The sequence below is a fragment of the Capsicum annuum genome, chromosome 6 (genome assembly GCF_002878395.1).
Source record: "Capsicum annuum cultivar UCD-10X-F1 chromosome 6, UCD10Xv1.1, whole genome shotgun sequence".
NCBI classification, from domain to species: Eukaryota; Viridiplantae; Streptophyta; class Magnoliopsida; order Solanales; family Solanaceae; genus Capsicum; species Capsicum annuum.
Genome location: NC_061116.1, coordinates 195,331,821 through 195,352,686, shown reverse-complemented (window position 1 = coordinate 195,352,686; position 20,866 = coordinate 195,331,821). Strand labels below are relative to the sequence as shown.

Genomic DNA, 20,866 nt, shown 5'->3' with positions numbered 1-20,866 from the left:
AGCTGAACTGCTGTTGCAGCATCCTGATTTGTGATGCTGTTGCCTCCTCCGTCTTCTTCTGCCTTTCTCTCTGTTCAGCAAACCCCTTTCTTTGTGCAGCAAGCTCTTCAGTGAGTTTAGAAATCGTATTTTCTAGTCTTTCAATGGTTTCCCTATCAACTGAAGAGCTAGAGTACACAGCGCCAAACGAACATCTAATATTATCGCCAAAATTTTTTTTGTGGTATCCGTAGAAATGACCTCTATTTACAGGACCCACAACTTTTGCCCATAACTCTTCCTCTACATATTGGGGTATTAGGTCATCCTGACTTTTAGGAGGCTGACTACTACGATACTCACCAATAAGACGCGTATATTCGTCCTATATTAAAAGTAAAGTTAATACTAAAAGTCAAAAAATATTAAAGTAGTTATAATTAAATAATATCAACTTTGAAAAAAAGATTCATAAATTCAAAATTTGTTTCTTACGTGGACAACTTTTGCACGAGCTTCAACCCAGACATTTTCATCAGTCGGGTTATTTTTTTTCCAGATGAGTCTCCTCGAATAGCTCATCAGCTGGTATTTCCTTACCCTTTTCATTTTCCTGCATATGAAAAAATTATCAATGTTCAAATAATAAAATTTTTTAAATAGAAACAAACAATTTAAACTGTAAAAGTTACATACCATTTTTTTCAGCACAGCATGACTACTTCTGACACCCGCAGTATGTAAATAGCCACCCTTGGATGATGCCCGGGCTTTCCTTCCTTTTTCCCTCAATAATTGGTAATATTCGCTGCTCTAATGGAGAAGATACTGATGCCATGCGGCTTCAGAAATCCACTTAAGTTTTACTAATTTGGTTCGGACATAATCCAAGAGACCGTTAAATCTGGCTCTACATCTTATGAAAAAGTTCCTATTTATAAGAAATGTATTTGCATCTTCCCACCAGTAAAATTTCTACAACAAAAATATAATATTCAATCTTTTGTTTTAACAAAGTGTTAATAAGTAGTCGATAAGTTAAATTCTTCAAACATTCTTTTCCTATCAATTTCTGAAACCTTTTGCCAGCTGGTTCAGTAGCCGTTGAAGTGCCGAGAAATGCATATTCGCACCTTTTGTCCAACTCCAGCATCCGGCCTAAACCTACAACATAAGATCAAACAGTAATTTCATAGAGCATAATAACATAGTAATGAAAAAATGAATAACATTATTATATTTAGAAATCTCACCCTCTCGCAAATGGAACAAGATAAATCCTCCCAGAATCATCTTTGTCTCCTTGCTGCCTAGTAAGTGATGGTGGATGCACTGGTGTGGGTGGATCTGAAGCACCAGCTGGAGTGCCTCCAAGCTGAAGGTCCGACAACCCAATAGATCCAGCAGAATCACTGCGCGAAGCTGCGTGACTGCTGCAGGAGGGTATCGATGATGGTAGATGTATGGATGGGCCAGCGGCCGTCCTATAGTACTATGCTTGCGGTGGCATGGTCATAGGAGTAGAATGAGTTGGTGTAGACCCATGAAGTGGCCCCACATGTGTAGGAGTAGGTATCGAATCCTCAGACAACCTAGAATATGAGGGTCGTGCTATCGCGTCAGCAAATCAACCCTCAGATATATGAATACCTGTTGGTCGTTTATACGGTGGAGGTTGCCTCTTCTTTTTTGGTTTCGTAGTATCAACTTTTCCCTTACCCTTGTCACCTTTGTCTGACATCTAAATTATGTTAAGTTAACAAGTAGTTAGTTCCTACGAAATGAATATATAAGAAAACATTCCAAGTAACTAATTTAAAGTTACTAATTCACATTTCAAATCGCTCCAACAACACGAGATATAGACAAGTATATTTTTATTACTATATAAATCATGAAAAAAGTGAAAACAACTATCTTAAATAGTATATTACATATTAATCTTAAACAAGAAACATAAAGGCAAATATATAGTACAAAGCATAAAGACATCAATACATAATAAATACAACCTACATAACTAATCCACCTCTTCTGAAGACTCTCCACTAAACCATTCACCCTCTTCGAAAGTTTCCTCGTCTCCTACCCACTCAGCCTCTTCTTCCTCAATATTAACTTTTTCAAATATATTTTTTGGGTGATTCAAATCGTTCACTGGCTGGTGATCAATCTACATTTCATTTTGATACGCAGTCTCCTGCACATTCTCAACTTTTACCCGACCTATAGGCTTTGTTTTGATTACAGCCCACCAATCAGACTTGTCATTGCGCAACTGATAAGGAGCATAATGCACTTATTTAGCATTTTGCGCTAGAACAAATGGATCGTAAATAGGATACAACATATTGTGATTCACTTCAATGATGTTATGCTCTTTATGTACTCTTGTGCCTCTTGTGATCGGATCAAACCACTTACATCGAAAGAGGATAATTTTTTTCATTGGAAAACCAGCATACTCTAGTTCTAAGATCTCGTGTATGATGTCAAAGTAATCAACATCATCATCACCCTTAACCCAAACACCACTATTATTTATTTTTCTTATTCTGGAGTGTTGTTCGGCAAAAAATTTTAACCCATTTACTTTGTATTGAGACATTGCATTAGATTCAACTGGACCCAAAAAAATATCTCTCAAGAGCTGATCGTATGCGGTTGCATTTGGTGAATGGTGTACCTGAAAATACTATACATATATATATTTTAGTTGAGGAATGTGTAAATGTTTAAACTTTGTAGAAATATTAATACACTTACAAACCTTATTTTTAAACCACATTGCAAAGGATGCATACACTTGATTTTTGTGGAATTGAGTCTTAAATGAACTGAACATCCAACATGCGAAACACAATTAGTTTCTTTAAGGGAATGAGTAAACAAATAAGATATGTTAAAATTTTAATCTCCTTACTTTCTGGCTCAATTTTTGAGTAATTCAATAAGACATACAAAGTTGCTGATTTGCGCTCCGTGGGAGTGAGCCGGCGAGGTATGGTCTTTTTAGCCTTACAACCAGATTGATTGAAAATTGATATCGATTGCAAATGAGGCTCATTCGCATCGTACTGATGACGATTTGGTCGATTTCTTGAACAAGCAACTTCATCACAAAAGTAGTATGAACAAAATTGAGAAGTTTCTCTTACAAGATATGCCTCAACTATAAAGCCTTCCACCCTATATTTGTTTTTGGGACCCCTTTTCAATTTTCCAATTGCCCTGTACAATCTTAAGGTTAGATGTTTACTATATTTAAAAAAGATATGTATGAATTTAAATATGTTGCAAATGCTTACCGTTTGAATGGATACATTCACCTAGTTTGAACTGGACCGCCTAGCCGAGCTTCGTGCACAAGGTGAATGGGAAGATGTTCCATCACATCGAAGAACGTTAGCGGGAAAATCTTCTCCAGTTTGTTGGTGATAACAACGATATTACTTTCCATTCGCGCCAGATTTTCTTCTTTTAATGTGGTGGCACGTAAGTTTTTGAAGAACAAACTAATCTCTGCTATTGGTTTTCATATGTTTTTAGTTAAACCAATAAAAACAATTGGAAGTAATTGTTCCATGAAAATATGGCAATCATGGCTTTTTCATTCTATGCAAGATTCCTTGTGCCATATCAACTCTCTTTTCCAAATTTGAGGCATATCCATTGGTCATCTTCAAATTTTGGACCCACTCATATATTTGACGCTTTTGGTCCAACTTAAACGTAAAACTAGCCTTGGGTGTAAAAACATTTCCATTGGGCCCCTCCTGTAAGTGTAGTTCGCTGTGTTTGAAATAGTCTGGTAAGTCAAGTCTGGCCTTAGGATTATCCTTTGTTTTGCCAGTGACATCCATAACTGTATTGAACAAGTTGTTAAAATAGTTCTTCTCAGTATGCATGACATCAATATTATGTGTAAGTAAATTATCTGGCCAATATTCTAACTCCCAAAATATACTTTACTTAGTCCAGTTATGCGAAGCGCCATATCCATCAAGCCTGTACAATCGTTCCTCGCTGTCTTTAGGCAAATCCTGAACTATCTCCCAGACGTCATGACCAGACAGCCTTGGAAATGGACCATCATATTCCCTTCTATTCCTTCTGAATGCATTCTTGAGTCTCCTAAATTCATGATCAGGTGGCAAGAAACAACGATGACAATCAATCTATGAATTTTTCCTGCCATATCTCAATGTGAAAGATTTTATTTTTTTCATGCAATATGGACAAGCCAGCTTTCAAGCTGTCATCCACCCAGACAACATTCCATAAGCAGGAAATCATTAACAGTCTACATTAGATATACACACAGATTGAAATTCTGTTTAAGTGAGATGTCCCAAGTTTCAACCCCCTCATGCCATAAAATTTAAAGTTCTTCGATCAAAGGTTGCAAGTAGACATCTATTTTACTTTTTGGATTACGCGGGCTACGAACAACACAATTTAAAAATATATAGGGACTAGTCATCAACATTTCAGGAGAAAGATTATAATGGGTGATAAATACAGGCCAACATGAATATGGCGCAGCACCAACTGAAAAGGGAGAGAAGCTATCCGCACATAATCCCAAATGAATATTTCGTGGCTTAGCTGCAAAATCTGGATAAGTTGCATCAAAATGCTTCCAAGCCCCTCCATCAGATGGATGACACATAACACCAATGGGCCTTCTATTTTCACTGTGCCATCTCATATGAGGAGCTGATCTGTTTGAAGCATTCAACCTCTGCAACTTTGGTATTAGAGGTAAATAATGCATCGCCTTAATAACAATTTGATTTTCAGTAGAACCACACTTATATCGAGGGTGCTGACAAAACTTACAGGACTCTAGGTTAGCATCTTCAACAAATTCCTCCCTAATACCCATTCTATTATCATTGTTCCGTTGATATATCCAGCTATAATCAGTTTCATCTACGCAATCAATCAGATTCAACTAATTAGATCAAGTCACAAAAATTCAATCAAGTCACCTTAACCATTTTCAAGCAACTAATTCACCGACCAAAGCACATTCAAAACAAAAAAAAATCTCTTTTAAAGTCCCTACACTTAACCATTTTCAAGTAACTATGTCACCAACCAAGTCACATTCTAAACAAAAAAATCATCTATAAATTTCCTATACTAAACCATTTTCAACTAACAAAGTGACCAACCAAGTCGCATTCTAAACAAAAATTCCATCTTTAAATTTCCTACACTTAACCATTTTCAACCAACTAAGTCACCAACCAAGTCACATTCTAAACAAAAAAATCATCTATAAGTTCTCTACACTTAACCATTTTCAACTAACAAAGTCACCAACCAAGTCACATTCTAAACAAAAAATTCATCTTTAAATTCCCTACACTTAACCATTTTCAACCAACTAAGTCACCAACCAAGTCACATTCTAAACAAAAAAAATCATCTTTAAATTCCCTACACTTAACCATTTTCAACCAATAAAGTCACCAACTAAGACACATTCTAAACAAAAAATCATCTATAAATTTCCTACACTTAACCATTTTTAAGTAACTAAGTCACCAACCAAGTCAAGTCACATTCTAAACACAAAAATCATCTATAAATTTCCTACACTAAACCATTTTCAACTAACAAAGTCACTAACCAAGTCACATTCTAAACAAAAAAATCATCTTTAAAGTTCCTACACTTAACCATTTTCAACTGACAAAGTCACCAACCAAACCACATTCTAAACAAAAATCACCTTTAAATTTCCTACACTTAGTCATTTTCAACTAACAAAGTCACCAATCAAGTAACATTCTAAACAAAAAATCACCTTTAAAGTTCCTACACTTAACTATTTTCAAGTAACTAAGTCACCAAATTTGCATACCAAATGATATGAGAGCAAGTTCACAATACAAGAAACAAGCAACAACAAGACCAACAAGATGTCAACAACAATGCTAGTGAATCGCACAAGGCCACACATGGCTTCACTAGACTTCAATATGAACACTAACAAGAAGATAACAACAATGCTAGTGAATCAAACATGGCCACACACGGCTTCACTAGACTTCAATATGAAAAATAACAAGATTTCATTCTAATAAATTAGAGAGAAGTCAACTTACCCTTGCTTGACCTAAATTAAAGTGAAAGAAACAAGCGGTCACCGAAAAAATAGCAAAGCAATCCTTTTTCTGAATTCGGATTTTGTCAAACGGTAACATCAAATTCCAAGCAACCCATTAGGCAAGTAGAATTAAAAAATCTTGATCATTATGCAAAATAACAAATATCTTGCCATCCTTATTTTCTCGTATTTTTAGCTTAAAATCACCATAAACAAATCACCAACATACTAAATGGAGTATCAATAAAAGTAAACCCTAATTTACTTGGTAAACACACAAAGAGGGGATCTTGATAAGCTTCACTTGACAAAATACACACATAGAACAAACTAAAATTATGTAACTAAATGGAATCTTGAACTAACTAAATGGAAATTTCCTAAAATTGAACTAACTAAAATTGAATCTTTACTTTGAACTAACTAAAATTGAATCTTGAACTACCTAAATAAAAATTTCCATTACTTTTTTTACTTTGAACTAATTAAATTTATGTAATGAAGCATAATAACTAGAACAAATGCTTTAGAACAAATAATTTTTTTACTTTGAACTAACTAAAATTAGTACTAAAGCATTATATTCTTGAACCTTTAGCTGGTATCTAACAAGAAAAACATAGAGTTGAAGTTTTTGGAACTTACCGGAGCTGGGGGCGGCGGGAAACGGCGGTAGATTTGAGGATTTAAAGTGTGACTTTGATTTGGAGAATTTGTGTGCGTGTGTATTTGTTTTCGAAGTGGGGGAGGGGGGATTCTGATTTGGGGATTTTAGTGGGGGGGGGGGGGTAAAAAAAAGGATGGGTCGGGTCGGGTTGGGGTTTTAAGAATTTTTTTTTAAAAATATTTTATGAATACCGACCACTTGTGGTCGGTTTTGGATTTTTTTTTGGAAAACCGACCACATTTTTTTTGGAAAATCGACCACAAGTGGTCGGTTTTCATAAAATATTAAAAAGAAAAATCTAATTACTTAAAATATAATTTTTTATAAATTAGTTAAAAAATATTAATTAATCAATTAATTAATTAAGTTAATTAAAATTTTACAAAAATGATCACAATGTAAAATATAAGTGTTCGATTTAGTTTTATAATAGTTATTATCGAAAAACAATCACATGTGCTCAATTTTAATAAAAAGATTAAATTATATAATTAGTTATGTTATCATCATATTAACGCAATACGTATATGTACAAATCAGATAGTTGGTTATTTTATCAACACATTAACAGGAGTAGTATATTTCCTTAATAATATAATAATATCAATGAATTTTGCGAATTACTATTATATATATATATATATATATAATATCATAATTAAAAGCTAATTAACCAAAAATGTATCGAAATTTGCAAAATTCATTGATATATATATGTATATATATAATTATCGATTATTTGTGTTATGTTAATTTGCGGTCATTCAACTTTTTGTCTCCCGCTCCCCTGCTTCTTTCCTCCCCCTCTCATATACCTCGTAATACTAGTCTTACGTTATTACTACTTCAAAAATATGCGTGTCTACATTGACCCAAAATAGTATATCTACTTCCTCAATAGTTTGATATATATCAATGTATCATTCAAATTATTTTGATATATACATTCAGTTATCTAACTTTCGATTACTATATACTCACTACACGATATATACGTATATATATACGTATATTCAATTATATATCAGCTTTAAAATACGTACTATAAACATCACATACACGATTTTACTACCCATAATAATATACAACATATTTCACAAATATTCAGATGAATTATAGATTACATTATCTTATGTCATTAATATACCTTCACTGTATAATATGTATATACTATATATATCTATATATCTATACATACACACTATCGACTATATCAAGTTCTAAATACGTACTATAGATATATCTCACACATAAGTACACAAGTATATTATTATCCAATAAAATAATGCGATGTGTTTCTTATACATACTCAGATGAGTGATCGATTAATTATATTTGATTAGCTTAATAAATTAGGTTTTGACTGCATTGTTCATCAGTGGATCACTACATCATATATAAATATCATTATGACTGTAAATACGTATTTACATTATTATGATTGTAAATACGTACTATAAACATCACCTTTCAAATACGTACTACAAACATCCGCTTTCAACTTTCAAATACGTATACAACAGTTTTCAATGATCTATCCCAACGGTATGATATATATATATATACACACACACACGCATATTCATTATATAAAGATTATGTATGTTTAACGTCATTTAACGTATGTATAAAGGAAAATATTTATTTTATATATTGAAACAAGATAAAGATTATGTTGTACGTAATTTGTATATTATATTTTATATATATTTTTAGTGGAAGTTTTTTCACGTTAGATTGATTGATTTTTATTATTATTATATTGATTATTGACTACGTGTCATCAGTATAATTTTAAAAATAATATATTAGATTATCTTTTATTCCAGTAAATATATTATATTATATATGTAATCTAATATATTAATTTTACTAATAACAATAATTAGATTACATAAATTTAATATAAGATTATATAATTATTTTTTAAAAATAATTATTTACTTTTTTTTAATTCCAAAACCAACCACATGTGGTTGTTTTTTTTAAATATTTATTAATATTATTTAAATTAAAAATGACCACATGTGGTCGCTTTTTAAAAATTATTTTCTTTTTATTTTAATTTAAAACCGACCACAAGTGGTCGGTTTTTAAAAATATTTTTTAGTTAATTTTTTTCACTAAAACTGACCACTTGTGGTTGATTTTGGTATTTTTCTTAAATTTTAATTTTTAAAATATATAATAATTAATATAAAAATTATTAGAATATTTATTTTGATATTTAAAAATAAAAAAGCGACCACACGTGGTCATTTTTTAAAATAAAAAAATTAAAAAATTTGAAAAACCGACCACATTTTGTGGTCAGTTTTTCAATTTTTTTAGTAGTGATTTTTAGTAACCGAAAATATTTCTTGTTCTAACAATGATTGGATTTTAGATTCGACTTGTTCATTTCATATGTGTTCTAACAAGGACTTATTTTCTACATATGATCCTGTTGAAGGTGGAGTTGTCTTGGTAGGCAATAATATTGCTTGCAAAATTATTGAAAAAGGTACCATTCGAATTAAAATGCACGATGGTATTATAAGAACTCTCAGAAATGTTAGATATGTTCATGAGTTGAAGAAAAATCTCATCTCTTTGGGCACTCTAGAATCTCTTGAGTGCAAATACACAGGTGAAGGTGAAGTTCTTGAAGTCTCTCGAGGTAGTCTTGTGGTTTTGAAGGCACGCAAGTCTGGGACGTTGTATGCACTGTTAGGATCTACTATTACAAGTGTTGCTACTGTTTCAATTTCAGATGGAGACTCATCTGATTCTGACATCATGGAATTTTGAAAGCCCTTGAGGCTTTTTGAAGAAGGTGAAACAAGTTTACTATATTAACCAAACTCAGGCCAAGATGGAGATTTGTAATGTGACCTTTGTTTTTTTCTTTGGTTCACATTTGGTAAAAGCCTACCAAAGACTTTTGAAAAATTATTTTTGGATTTGGAAGATTATTATTGAATTTGTCAAACAAAGTTGTTATCAAAGACTTTTGATTGTTTGTTGGTCAAACAAAGTTGCTATCAAAGATTTTGTGGTAAATTTCTTTCATTCACGTGCAAATGTTGAAATTTACATTTTCCATTAACATTATGGATGACATCAACAAACCCATTTTCATCTCTATAAATAGGGACCTTCATTCTCAATCATAACACACCATTTTGAGAAGATTTAGTTGTGTTTGTTTTCTTCTTTATAGAGAGTACTTGTGAGAGAGTTGTGTAGGGAAATACTTTGAATGAACCTCTTCTTTGAAGTGATATTTGTGAGGTTATTCTCTTGGGTATTTGTGATATAAGAGTATTTAATTACTCTAATTTTGTACTCTCTTTTGTGTCTTTGTACTCTCTTTTGTTCCATTGATGTTTAGTAAAGTTGCTCTTCTTTTTTGGTTGTGGACGTAGGTCAAGTTGATCGAACCACGTTAAATTTATGTGCCTTTTTTATTTTCTCAACTTATCGTTATTATCGTCTTTGTTATTGTCTTTTAATTGATTACTTTGTTTAATTCTGCACTATCCGAAATTCACGATCCTAATAAATTAAAATAGAAAAAGACATCATTTCTACCTCAAACTTATTCCAAAAAATTATTTACACACTTAAATTATTGTCACGATCTAATACACACTTATACTATATAAGATTAAATTTATTTACTTCCTAAAACTGACGTGGCAAAAGAATTTAATTAAACTAAATATTAGGCGCGTCTGAATCAAAATTAAAGTTAAAAAAAAGTCAAGAATCCCTGTTTCCATCCCTCCCACCCACCCACACCTCTTCTTCACACCCCACCCCTTTTCTTCACTACAATGTTGCTGAAAAAATCACACTGCCATTAATTTTTTTGCACCAATCAAAACATCATTGAAGAACAACCATCAAATCCCTATTAATTCTGCTGTCACCATCAAAAATAACAATTTTATAATTCAATTTCACCATCTCCCTCATATCTTCATCGCTAATCCATCACCCGCCATCATTATTAATTTATCACCTGCCACTATCAATTTCATCACAAATGTCACTACCAATATCACCACAAATAATTGTTTTTGATACTAAATTTGTATGTGACAAACTTCATAAATTAAATGTTGAATTTGGCGATTTTGATGTAGGATTTAGTAGTAGTGTGGTGGTGCGATTTTGATGTAGGATTTAGTAGTGGTGGTGGTGCGAATTTGTGGTGGTTCTTTGTAACTTTCGATGTTGATAATGGTGATATTGTGATTCCGATGATAATTTTCGGAGTGAATGTTAAATTTATGATGGTTCTTTGTGATTTTTATGATATTAATGGTTATATTGTGATTCGGAAAATAAAATTTATGGTGGATTCTTAAAATTATCGTGGTGGGAATTTGTGTTTGATGGTTGTGGTGTCAATGATAGTGTTTTAATAGTGGTTTTGATGAAGAAGCAGTGAGTGACGTGATTTTTTTTTTTAAATTGACATAGTATCTAATATGGTAGTGATATGATGATGATGTGGCGCGAGTGTAAATCACTTTTCATTATGTGACTGGTTGTTTACATTTTGGGTTGGAAATAAATTTACTTTTATATAGTTCGGGTGTGTATTAGGTCGCGACAATAATTTAAATGTGTAAATGACTTTTCAGGACAAGTTTGAGGTGAAAATAATGACTTTTCTCAATTATTTATTTAATTAATAATTTTTAATTATCTTAATCTATATTAAAAGTGTGAAGAACGTTAGAAATATTGTTTGAATTTTATGTTCTTTATTAAAAATCTTTGTTTTAGATAAAATTGTCCTTTTACTCTTTTCTTAATACTAGTTTATTAACACGTGCCTCGAACGTGTAATGTTTAATTATTTAAAATTAAACGATTTTGTTTATTACAGAAATTTTTAATGAGGTATAAAACTTTAAATCACTTTTCAAATATTTTCACACTTTAATATAATAATGTAAATATAAACATATTTTTTAATGCACACATATATTTTACATCATCACCTTTGCGTCTGTCATGAAGTACACATCAATTTGAACCATGTTTGTGATACGGTTATTTTACTTTTTTGTTTTTATATTTAAAATCTTTCCTTGTTTGTATTAGTTGTCATTAATTCTTATGATTTCTAATAATAAAAAGTTTTACAATAAATATATTTAATTAATTTTCAATTTGAACCATATTTGTGGTACAGTTATTTTATTTTTTTGTTTCTATATTTAAATATTTTCTTATTTTTAAAATCAAATCTTAGAGAAAAAAAAAAACACTAATATGGTTAGCTCATCGCATTGTTTAGAGAACCAACATAAAATATTTGGCCTTAACTTTGAATATGGTGGTATTGGTATAATATTGCCCAGTTTTAGACTTTGTAAGTTTTGATTGTTATTTGGATTCTGCGTATTAGAACTATAGTTGTTGGGTGTGTTGAAGGAAAAGTTAATTATAATCCTACTTTTTCTTAATCATATGAATCCTTATGACAATTAATATGACGACTGTATCTACACGGACTGATTTAAATCCAAAAATTTTAATGACTTTTAATAAAAAATTTTTTTATCATAAATATATTTAATTAATTAATAATTTTTAAATATTACAAAAAATGGTGAGAAAACGATTTTATCTAAAACAAAGAACTTTAATGAAGGGTAAAAAGTTCAAACCATATTTCTAAGGCTCTTCACACTTTTAATATATTATAGATATAGATTAAAGATTATAGATATAGATGTAGATATAGATTATAAATATAGATTTGAGAGTTGTAAATAAATTCATGGCAAAACATCTCCTTAATAGAAGTTATCAGAATTAATGACCACTAAATATATTTTTTCATTAGTTTAAGAATTTTAAATCAATTAAATTTGATTTTACGTAGATTTAAAAAATTAAATATAAAAACGTTAGAATAAGAAAAATTTAAGAAGTATCAAATGTTTAGAAGTTATAAGTATTTAATAAGAATGCAATTAATGATTTTGTAAATATTTGACTTTAAAAATAACAAAAAAATTTAAATGTAGGAAAACAAAAAATAAAATTAATTGTACTATAAATATGGTTCAAATTGATGCATCTCTCTTAGCCTCTAATAACAAGAAAAAGATGTACTGCATAAAAAAAATCAAAAGTGATGATTCATCAACCACTTAAAACTTCTGGTAATAAAATATATATTTATATTTAAATTATTACAGTAAATAGTTAAGAATCTTTAAAAAGTGATCTGAACTTTTTGCATTTCATTAAAATCTTCATAATAGACAAACTCATTTAATTTTAAATAATCAATCGTTACACATGCGAGACACGTACAATTAGATTAGTTTTACTTAAAAGCTTATATATATCACTAAAGAATGTGACGTATTGAGAAGAACTAAATAGATTTTTAATAATTTTGAAAAAAATTAAAATAAAAAGTAATTAGCTGTGAAAGAATTGAGATTTATGTCACTTAAAAATGGCCCAAGAAAGGCCATATGATGCAACGGTCCAAGAAGTAGGGATGCTATACCAATTTGGGCCGGTGTGCATTGGAGGATCACACTATTTGCGTAATCTCGCTTCATCAAACTCCGCCGCTACAAAGTAGGCACAATCCTTGTTGGCTCATGATAGTAAGTACTAATACTTTTATAAGTATTTTGCTTTAGCTTTCCTCGAACGCCCACCTTTTCCCTATATTATAACCTTTTTTTTACTCCTTTTACTAATCTTCCCTTCCCTCTTTTAACTTGAGCTCGCTCACATTGCCCCAATCCCATAATAACAATTGTTAAACATGGCATCCTCCTGCTCTTTCTCTTCCTCCATTGAAGCAGCAGCAGCCTCCTTCTCTAGCTCCAATAATCGCGTTCGTAGGTTTTCTGACACCCCGCCATTATTTCAATCCATCAAAACACCTAACAGCCGCAGTAATGCTTGTCCCAAAATTAGTTCTACGACCTCTTTGGGCTGCGGCGGGTCTCCTCGTCTAGTGGTTTTCCGTGCCGAATTGTCGGGTGAAAGCGGCTGTGAAGAAGAGGATGTACATGGACTGAAGCATGATAATGGATTTGGTTTAGTTAATCCTGAATCAACTTTTTCGCTGCCCCAGGTAAAACCTCTCGCCTTGTTTTTCTTTTTAATTGATAATCATAACAGCATCAAGGGTGTGGCCTAGTGGTTCAATGAAGTTGGATGAACACCATGAGTTCTCAGGTTCAATTACTAGGTGTTTTCTTCGTATCTGTTCTAGCCTTGATGGACAGAGTTACTTCGTACCTGTTGCTGGTGGGAGGTGGCAGGTATCCCGTGGATTTAGTTGCCCGAATACCACGTTTATCAAAAAAAATTGATAAGCATAACAACTGGATGTTTTCTTTGTGTTTCTCCTTTGCCTTTAAAGTCCTGGACCCCAATTTATGACATTCATGAAATTAGCTAGTTAATTTCTATTGTTATTAGCCCTATATAGCTACTAGGAATGCTTCAGCTTCTATTTGCAAAGTATCAACCTGAGGTAAGAACAGTTATATTTACAGCTTGTTTGGATGGTTGTTAAACATGGTTTCGTGAGATAAGAATGATTATATCACATACGTTTATGGGGGCAATAGAAATTGATCATCAAGTTTAGCATAGACATATAATATTGATCACGTAAGTTGATGTGTGAAGCATGAAGAAGGTGGATTTTTCCGTGGGTCCTTGCCATCTGAATCCATGTATTGTATTGTACTATGTTGTGGAACATAATGTTTGGATGGGTTATATGCTTACAATCGCTACACAATGACACTCATAGAGAATCTTCTTAAGAATAAACTTACTATATTATAAAGAGAAGTACTAGCTACTAGGAATACTTCAACTTGATATCCCCAAAGTTTTTTAGGCAACTGAATACAGATTTATCCAAGAAAACTTAAGGTAAAACAATTAGATTTGCAGCTTGTTTGGATGGTTGATGCACATAGTTTCATAAATAGTACGTTATTGTGTTGGTGAATACAATTTTTGGATAGATTATACACTTCCCGCAGTTAAACATTGACATACATAAACAATCTGAAGAATAAACTTACTACATTATAAAGAAAAGTAGGATGATAGGAATAGCTATTACCCAAAAAAGGTTGGGTAAAGGATAAAATATGATTGCTAAATAATAAAGAAAGTCAATTTGAGAAAAAAAAAGCTGTAATGACACCATGACACGATCACACTATAACTACGATTTATTATAAAATTGAAGTAACAGTCAATCAAACATTGTATTTGAAATAAGAGTAAGATACAATACAATAGATAGCAACCATCCAGAAAAGCTTGAATTAAACTCTTAAATCTTCATTTAATAAGTTAAGTTTTCAAGCACAATATCCATGGTAATATATTGCAAATATATGACTAACGTCTTATTAAGAATATTACTTATATATGGCTTTAAAATCACTAATCTTAATAGGCCGCTATTGTACGTATAAATGTTGTATGTTGAAAATGTTATCTCTACTGAATGATGAAGTTTTTGCTCCGATGATGTAGACCTGAATAATTTGGCACACATCCAAAAATTGAAGTTCAATAATTCTAATAAATCTCTTATTATTATTGTTTTTTTACTTTGGCATGATTAATTATATTCTCTTTCCTTGATATAGTCCATTACTCGTAATGCTATATGGCTACTTCAACTTTGTTGTGATGGACTCTCTCATATTCTGAAGGAAAATTCAGATAAACGAGAAACAAAAAAAGATGATTTGAATCAAACTCCAAAAGTGGTCATACCTCTTGAGCACTCAACTAGTGGCGGTACAAGGACTGGGCTTTTCAGAACTCCCATTTCTGGAGGTGTACAAAGTGCTACCTCAGCTCATGGACTACCTAAACCTGCCTTAGCTGTCCGCAATTTAATGGAGCAGGTAGATTCATTGTGTTAGCAAATATTTATAATTTTTTTTTAGATATTTGTATAAATAAGATCTTCTGCGCGCTTTTTCATCGTTATATCACCAAAATTGTAGGCTAGATTTGCTCACTTATGCACTGTGATGTCCCGTATGCATCATCGGCGAGAAGGCTACCCATTTGGCACACTTGTAGATTTTGCGCCAGATTCTATGGGGCGTAAGTTGCTACTTCTGTTTCAGAACAATTTTTTTAAACCCATTTTTTGGATTTTATTACAATTAAATCTTTAAAAAGTTAGAATATAAAACCGAGTTTGGAATTGTATTTCGACTATATTAATTATCAATGTAGGCCAGTTTGAACCCACGTGAAATTGGCATAACCGCAGCTTGAAAACGTTTTTGTAAAGTATTTTTGAGAAAGAGTTTCTTGTAAAAGAGTTCATTTTGATCTAGGTTAAAGTTCTTATTTGTTGACTGCTTTGAGCATTTCAATTGAAAAACTGTTTCTAAGAATATGAAATCAACCCATCTTGATGTGTTAAGTTTTTAAAAGCTGAACATGGAGTGCATATATTTAATGATTGAAACGTGTTGTAAAAATGTTGTCCTTGATTTGATGTTCAGTGAAGAAAATCTTTGTAAGCTGACAATATAATCTATATGCTGTCTTTTTCCTATTTAAATTATATATAATGCTCCAATAATTATTTCTCATTTTTTGGCAGATCCGATATTTTCGTTCTCTCCATTAGCTATACACACCCGTAATTTGCTAGCTGACCCAAGATGCACATTGGTTGTACAGGTTTGTGATCTATTTTAGCAATCATAAAGTATATTTGCCTTATATTACGTCTGTATGAGTTACACTTTTGGCTGTTTAGATCCCAGGATGGAGTGGTTTATCCAATGCAAGGGTCACAATATTTGGTGATGTTTATCCACTACCTGAAGATCAACAGGTAGCTGCCTTCTTCAACATGTAATGAACAATTTCAGATTCCTATTAACATCAAATACATACATTTTCATAAGACACTAAGAAACTTCTTAGCTATCTCTTTTGTCTCCTAAAAAATGATTTAATTTGGCTTGCTTAAATGCTCAGATACACTTTCATAAATGTCTCTTACGTTTTGTTTCTTACAATCTGTATGTTACTGATCAAATCAATTACAACAACAAAGAAAAGGGCATCAGGGAGAAAGCCTCACATATGAAAAGGAATCAATTTAATAAAAGGAAAAAGCCCCATCAACCCTAGTTGTTTTGATCAGTTGACATATGAAAAGGAATTAATTTTTACATCAGACCCTAGTGGTATCACGATTTCTTTCATGTTTTACTATCTACTCTTGTTAAGTGAAAGGTATGGTTTACTTGATACACTTCGAAGAAGGAAGTGGTATGAGTTAGACCTCCAAGGCGTTGTATCAAATTCATTTAAGTGGCGTCTTTGTTGATGGAATCCTCAACCTAATTTATCAGCTTCTTCGATTAGGGAGTTAATCCGATTTCATCATTTACTTGGTGAAGAACAGTTGGCACAGAGGAAAAGTGACATCTTTTTGTTATTATGATCAACTAAATGACCTTTTGTTTTCGTCAATAATATATTCCAAGCTGAACAGATGTGTTTGACTTTAGATGGATAGTAAGATAACAGTTGAGTATTGGTATTGTATAAAGGTACAAGTCCCATAGGTTCCTGAAAGACTTTCTTGGAATAGATAAAAAATAGCACTGTGACCTGTAATAATGGAGCTTGTAAAGACAACTTATGTAACTTTTGGTTTAAAATATTTTTAAAACTGTCCATTCCAGGAAGTGTACCTTATCTTGGAATGGATGAAGAAGGGAAGGTGGACATTTATTTTCTGCATGGTGTATAAAGTTTCTTCAGCCTAGATTGATTTTCTTAAATTTCTCTTTCACGATTTTCTGTCTTCTTTGGAATCATATCTTTATGTATATTGTCTATTTTCCATTATCAATACTTATAACTAAACTTTACTTGATTTAAAAAGCAACTCGATTTTTTCTTTCTGACACCAAGAAATCTGTCTGGACCCAACCTTAGGATCAACTGCGGCCTCTCAAAACTTTGAGACAACGGGTCAGCCTTGAAAAGAACCAAAAAAATGATTTTCTGCCTCACTGCTTTGGTCCTACAACCTGCTTTCAAATGCCGCTTGTAGATTTTGCAGTTTTTATGTTGAATACTAAAGCTGTAATTGCCATTATTTTCTGTTGGTTGAGCCAAGTTTATAGAATTCTATCTAAATGTTGTGAAAGTTGCAATTATCTTAACGACTGTATTGGTTTTTTCCAATAGGAATGGGCACACAAGCAGTATATGGCAAAACATCAGCAAGGTCCTTCTCAACAATGGGGAAACTTTTTTTACTTTAGGATGCAAAATATAAGGTTAGCTCTTTTTATTCTAATGTAATTTAGCTGAGTTTGTGTTTCAAATGAAAATGAAAGGAGTATGCAAAGTATTATATGCGTTTTCTCTCCTAGCTATTTACACCGTGAACCTCTTTAGAATTTTTTACTTGAATTCATCTTTTTATTGTGTGCATTCTGGCATCTGGCAAATGCCCTTTTTACTATTAAAATTTGCACCTTATATGCCAATTTTGTGGATTTCTAGTTGATTTTCATAATAAGCAATTTCTCTTAAGCTACCTGTTTATAACCTAATTATTGATCTCTTTGATTAGTGAATTGTTACTGTACCTTTTTGGGTAGTTTAACTCGGTTTTGTGGAAAATGTTGATTGTCTGTAGCAGTTCAGTATGGCTTCAACTGCTGCCAACTTCTTTCTACAGTAGTGAACTTAAGAGTTTCACTCTGGAATCTAATTATGTTAATGTTGAGAAACAGAAAGAGTATGATCGTGCTTTCCTTATAATTACTCGGGCAAAGTTGGCACCTTTTCTGCCAGGAGTTTTTTGCATCTCACTTCAAAGTTTTGTCCTCTGCTGCACTTTAGTGCTTATTTTATGATTTTGATCTTGCAATGTGGATCTCTGCTGGCTTAAAAACGTCCTTTCTACTTAGTATATCGTTTACCTCACACATATAAAACATTCCGTTCACTGTGCTGTTCCTTCCACAGCTCCTGATTTCTCAGATATTGTGCATAATTTAAGACACCTCTGGACTATAATAAAATTTTGCGGTGGCAGAATTATTTATGGAAAGAGTCAATTCGTAAGGCGGCATGTCTAAAGCCTCGTATAGAATTTGGAACATCATTTCTACAGTTGCTGGTGGGTTATCTGGAAGGAAAGAAATGATCGAGTTTTTTTTCAAGGCAGGAAGGATAACATGGTGTAATCTCAAACAATAACAACAACAACAACATTCCCAATGTATTCCCACAAAGGTGGGGTCTGGGGTTGGGTAATCTCAAGCATAAATATATATTTTTGCTAAACTGTTGGTGCAACATGAGCATAGCCAATGTTTTAGAGCTGGAAGTCATGGTCAGTTTTATGTTCTTTACACACACTATGATATTCTCTCTTTTTGGATGTATTTTCACCAGCTTCTGCCGACATAAATCAATAAAACTCTTAAATGACCTTTCAAAATGACAATAACAACAACAACAAAGTCGTCATAATCATAATAGTAATAATGGTGGAGGATATCTACCTTCTGATTCTATTCTGGCCCTACCACTAGTGTTTTCGCTTTTACGATGTGAGCCATAATTGGTTGTGAATACAACACCATAAGAGTTATCTACCATGTTTTAATTTTGAATTTGAAAAGATTCATCTACCGTGCTGCACTTTCTTTGTATGGTTTGTTTGAAATTGGCAAACAAAACAAGCTCTCGTTGCATATTGTTGCCGAGAGAAATAATTAGCAATCCATAGCTCAAAGAACTTACTTGCTTTATCAATTATAACAGCGATATATATTTTATTGGAGGCTTTGGAACTGTTGCTTGGGTGGATGTCAAGGAGTATGAGACACTTCTGCCTGATAAAATTGCTGTTGATGGTGGTGAACAATATCTTAAGGTATGTTTTTGGAGGTTTCGAGGAATTGATAATCACTGAGTGACTTGATTAATGTGCCTATGCTGCTTTATATTTATAAGAACTATTAACACCTTTAAGTGAATATGTTGACTGTATTTGCCATTCTAGTAGGCAACGGGGTTTCATTTGCCTCCCCTTTTCTTCGACTAAGTATGCAAATGTTTTTGGTGATTCTTATAGGAGCTTAATGCAATATTTTCAAAGCCTCTGAAAGATCTTTTAGCGCAAGAAGCTGAGGTGGATGATGCTGCATTGATATCAATAGATAGCAAGGGGACAGATGTTCGTGTCCGCCAAGGTGCACAGGTACTTTCTATGTGCTGCTTGTTCAAGTCATTAGTTTTCATCACACATCCTTTAAACTTTCCTTTTCACTTTACTTCCTGCAGTTCAATGTACAGAGAATATCATTTGAAGAAGGCCATTTAGTTGAAACACTAGAAGAAGCTAAAGCGGCACTCTGGAAACTGATAAATGGAGGCCGAGTTTACAATTTGCATAAATGACCATTGCAGAATGCATCTTTTTAACCTAAAGAGTCAAAACTACAGGTGGTATAGCCAGTGTAAGGTTGTGTCGGTAATGCTATTATAAGAATCAGTTTCATCACTTCTTTCTGCGGAAGTACTAACTTATAGAGGTTAAGGTTGTGGGTGGATTTCCAGCGACCTAAATTAGCAGTGTAAGTTGTTGGTGTGAACTTGTAGCAAAAAAAAGGGTCCCTTTTAGGGGCTGTTTGTTCGCTGAGGTTTAAACTAAATTCTTCCAGCCTGAATCCGGTGGTTGCATGACCTTTTTCCATGAGAATATATCATGGATTTAGAACCGCTTTTCTTGCCTAAATTATCTGCACAAACGTAAGATTTTGTGTGCTGTTTGGTGCTGACTGTTAGTAATCGAAATGCACTTTCTGCCAGAAGTGACTTTTTTATAATATATATATATATATATTTAACTTTTATTTTATTGTTTCATTTAACCTATTAAGTCACACAGGTTGCCATGGTTGAGTGATCTCCCTGGAGTCTCTTGCGGCATAATGGTTTATGACGGTCGTACTGGTAAAGTTGTGATTAGAAGAAGGTCACGAGTTCAAGCCGTAAAAATGGCCCCTTGCAAAAATGTA

The 20,866-nt window shown here is 32.5% G+C and overlaps 1 protein-coding gene across 4 annotated transcripts; it reads left to right on the top strand.

The window, feature by feature from the left end:
• The first annotated feature begins 13,381 nt into the window (after positions 1 to 13,381).
• Positions 13,382 to 20,656, top strand: LOC107855871. 4 transcript variants are annotated; one of them, XM_047413678.1, is made up of 9 exons: positions 13,382 to 13,875; positions 15,491 to 15,688; positions 15,791 to 15,893; positions 16,405 to 16,484; positions 16,564 to 16,641; positions 18,015 to 18,106; positions 19,608 to 19,719; positions 19,921 to 20,038; positions 20,130 to 20,656. In XM_047413678.1, the coding sequence occupies exons 1-9, from the start codon at positions 13,561 to 13,563 to the stop codon at positions 20,153 to 20,155; spliced, it is 1,122 nt and encodes a 373-aa protein (XP_047269634.1). In that variant the 5' UTR covers positions 13,382 to 13,560; the 3' UTR covers positions 20,156 to 20,656. The 4 variants fall into 4 exon arrangements, with proteins under 4 accessions (XP_047269634.1, XP_016556367.2, XP_047269633.1 ...); XM_016700881.2 differs by having other exon boundaries at positions 19,921 to 20,046; XM_047413677.1 differs by having other exon boundaries at positions 13,418 to 13,875; positions 15,425 to 15,688.
• The last annotated feature ends 210 nt before the right edge of the window (positions 20,657 to 20,866 follow it).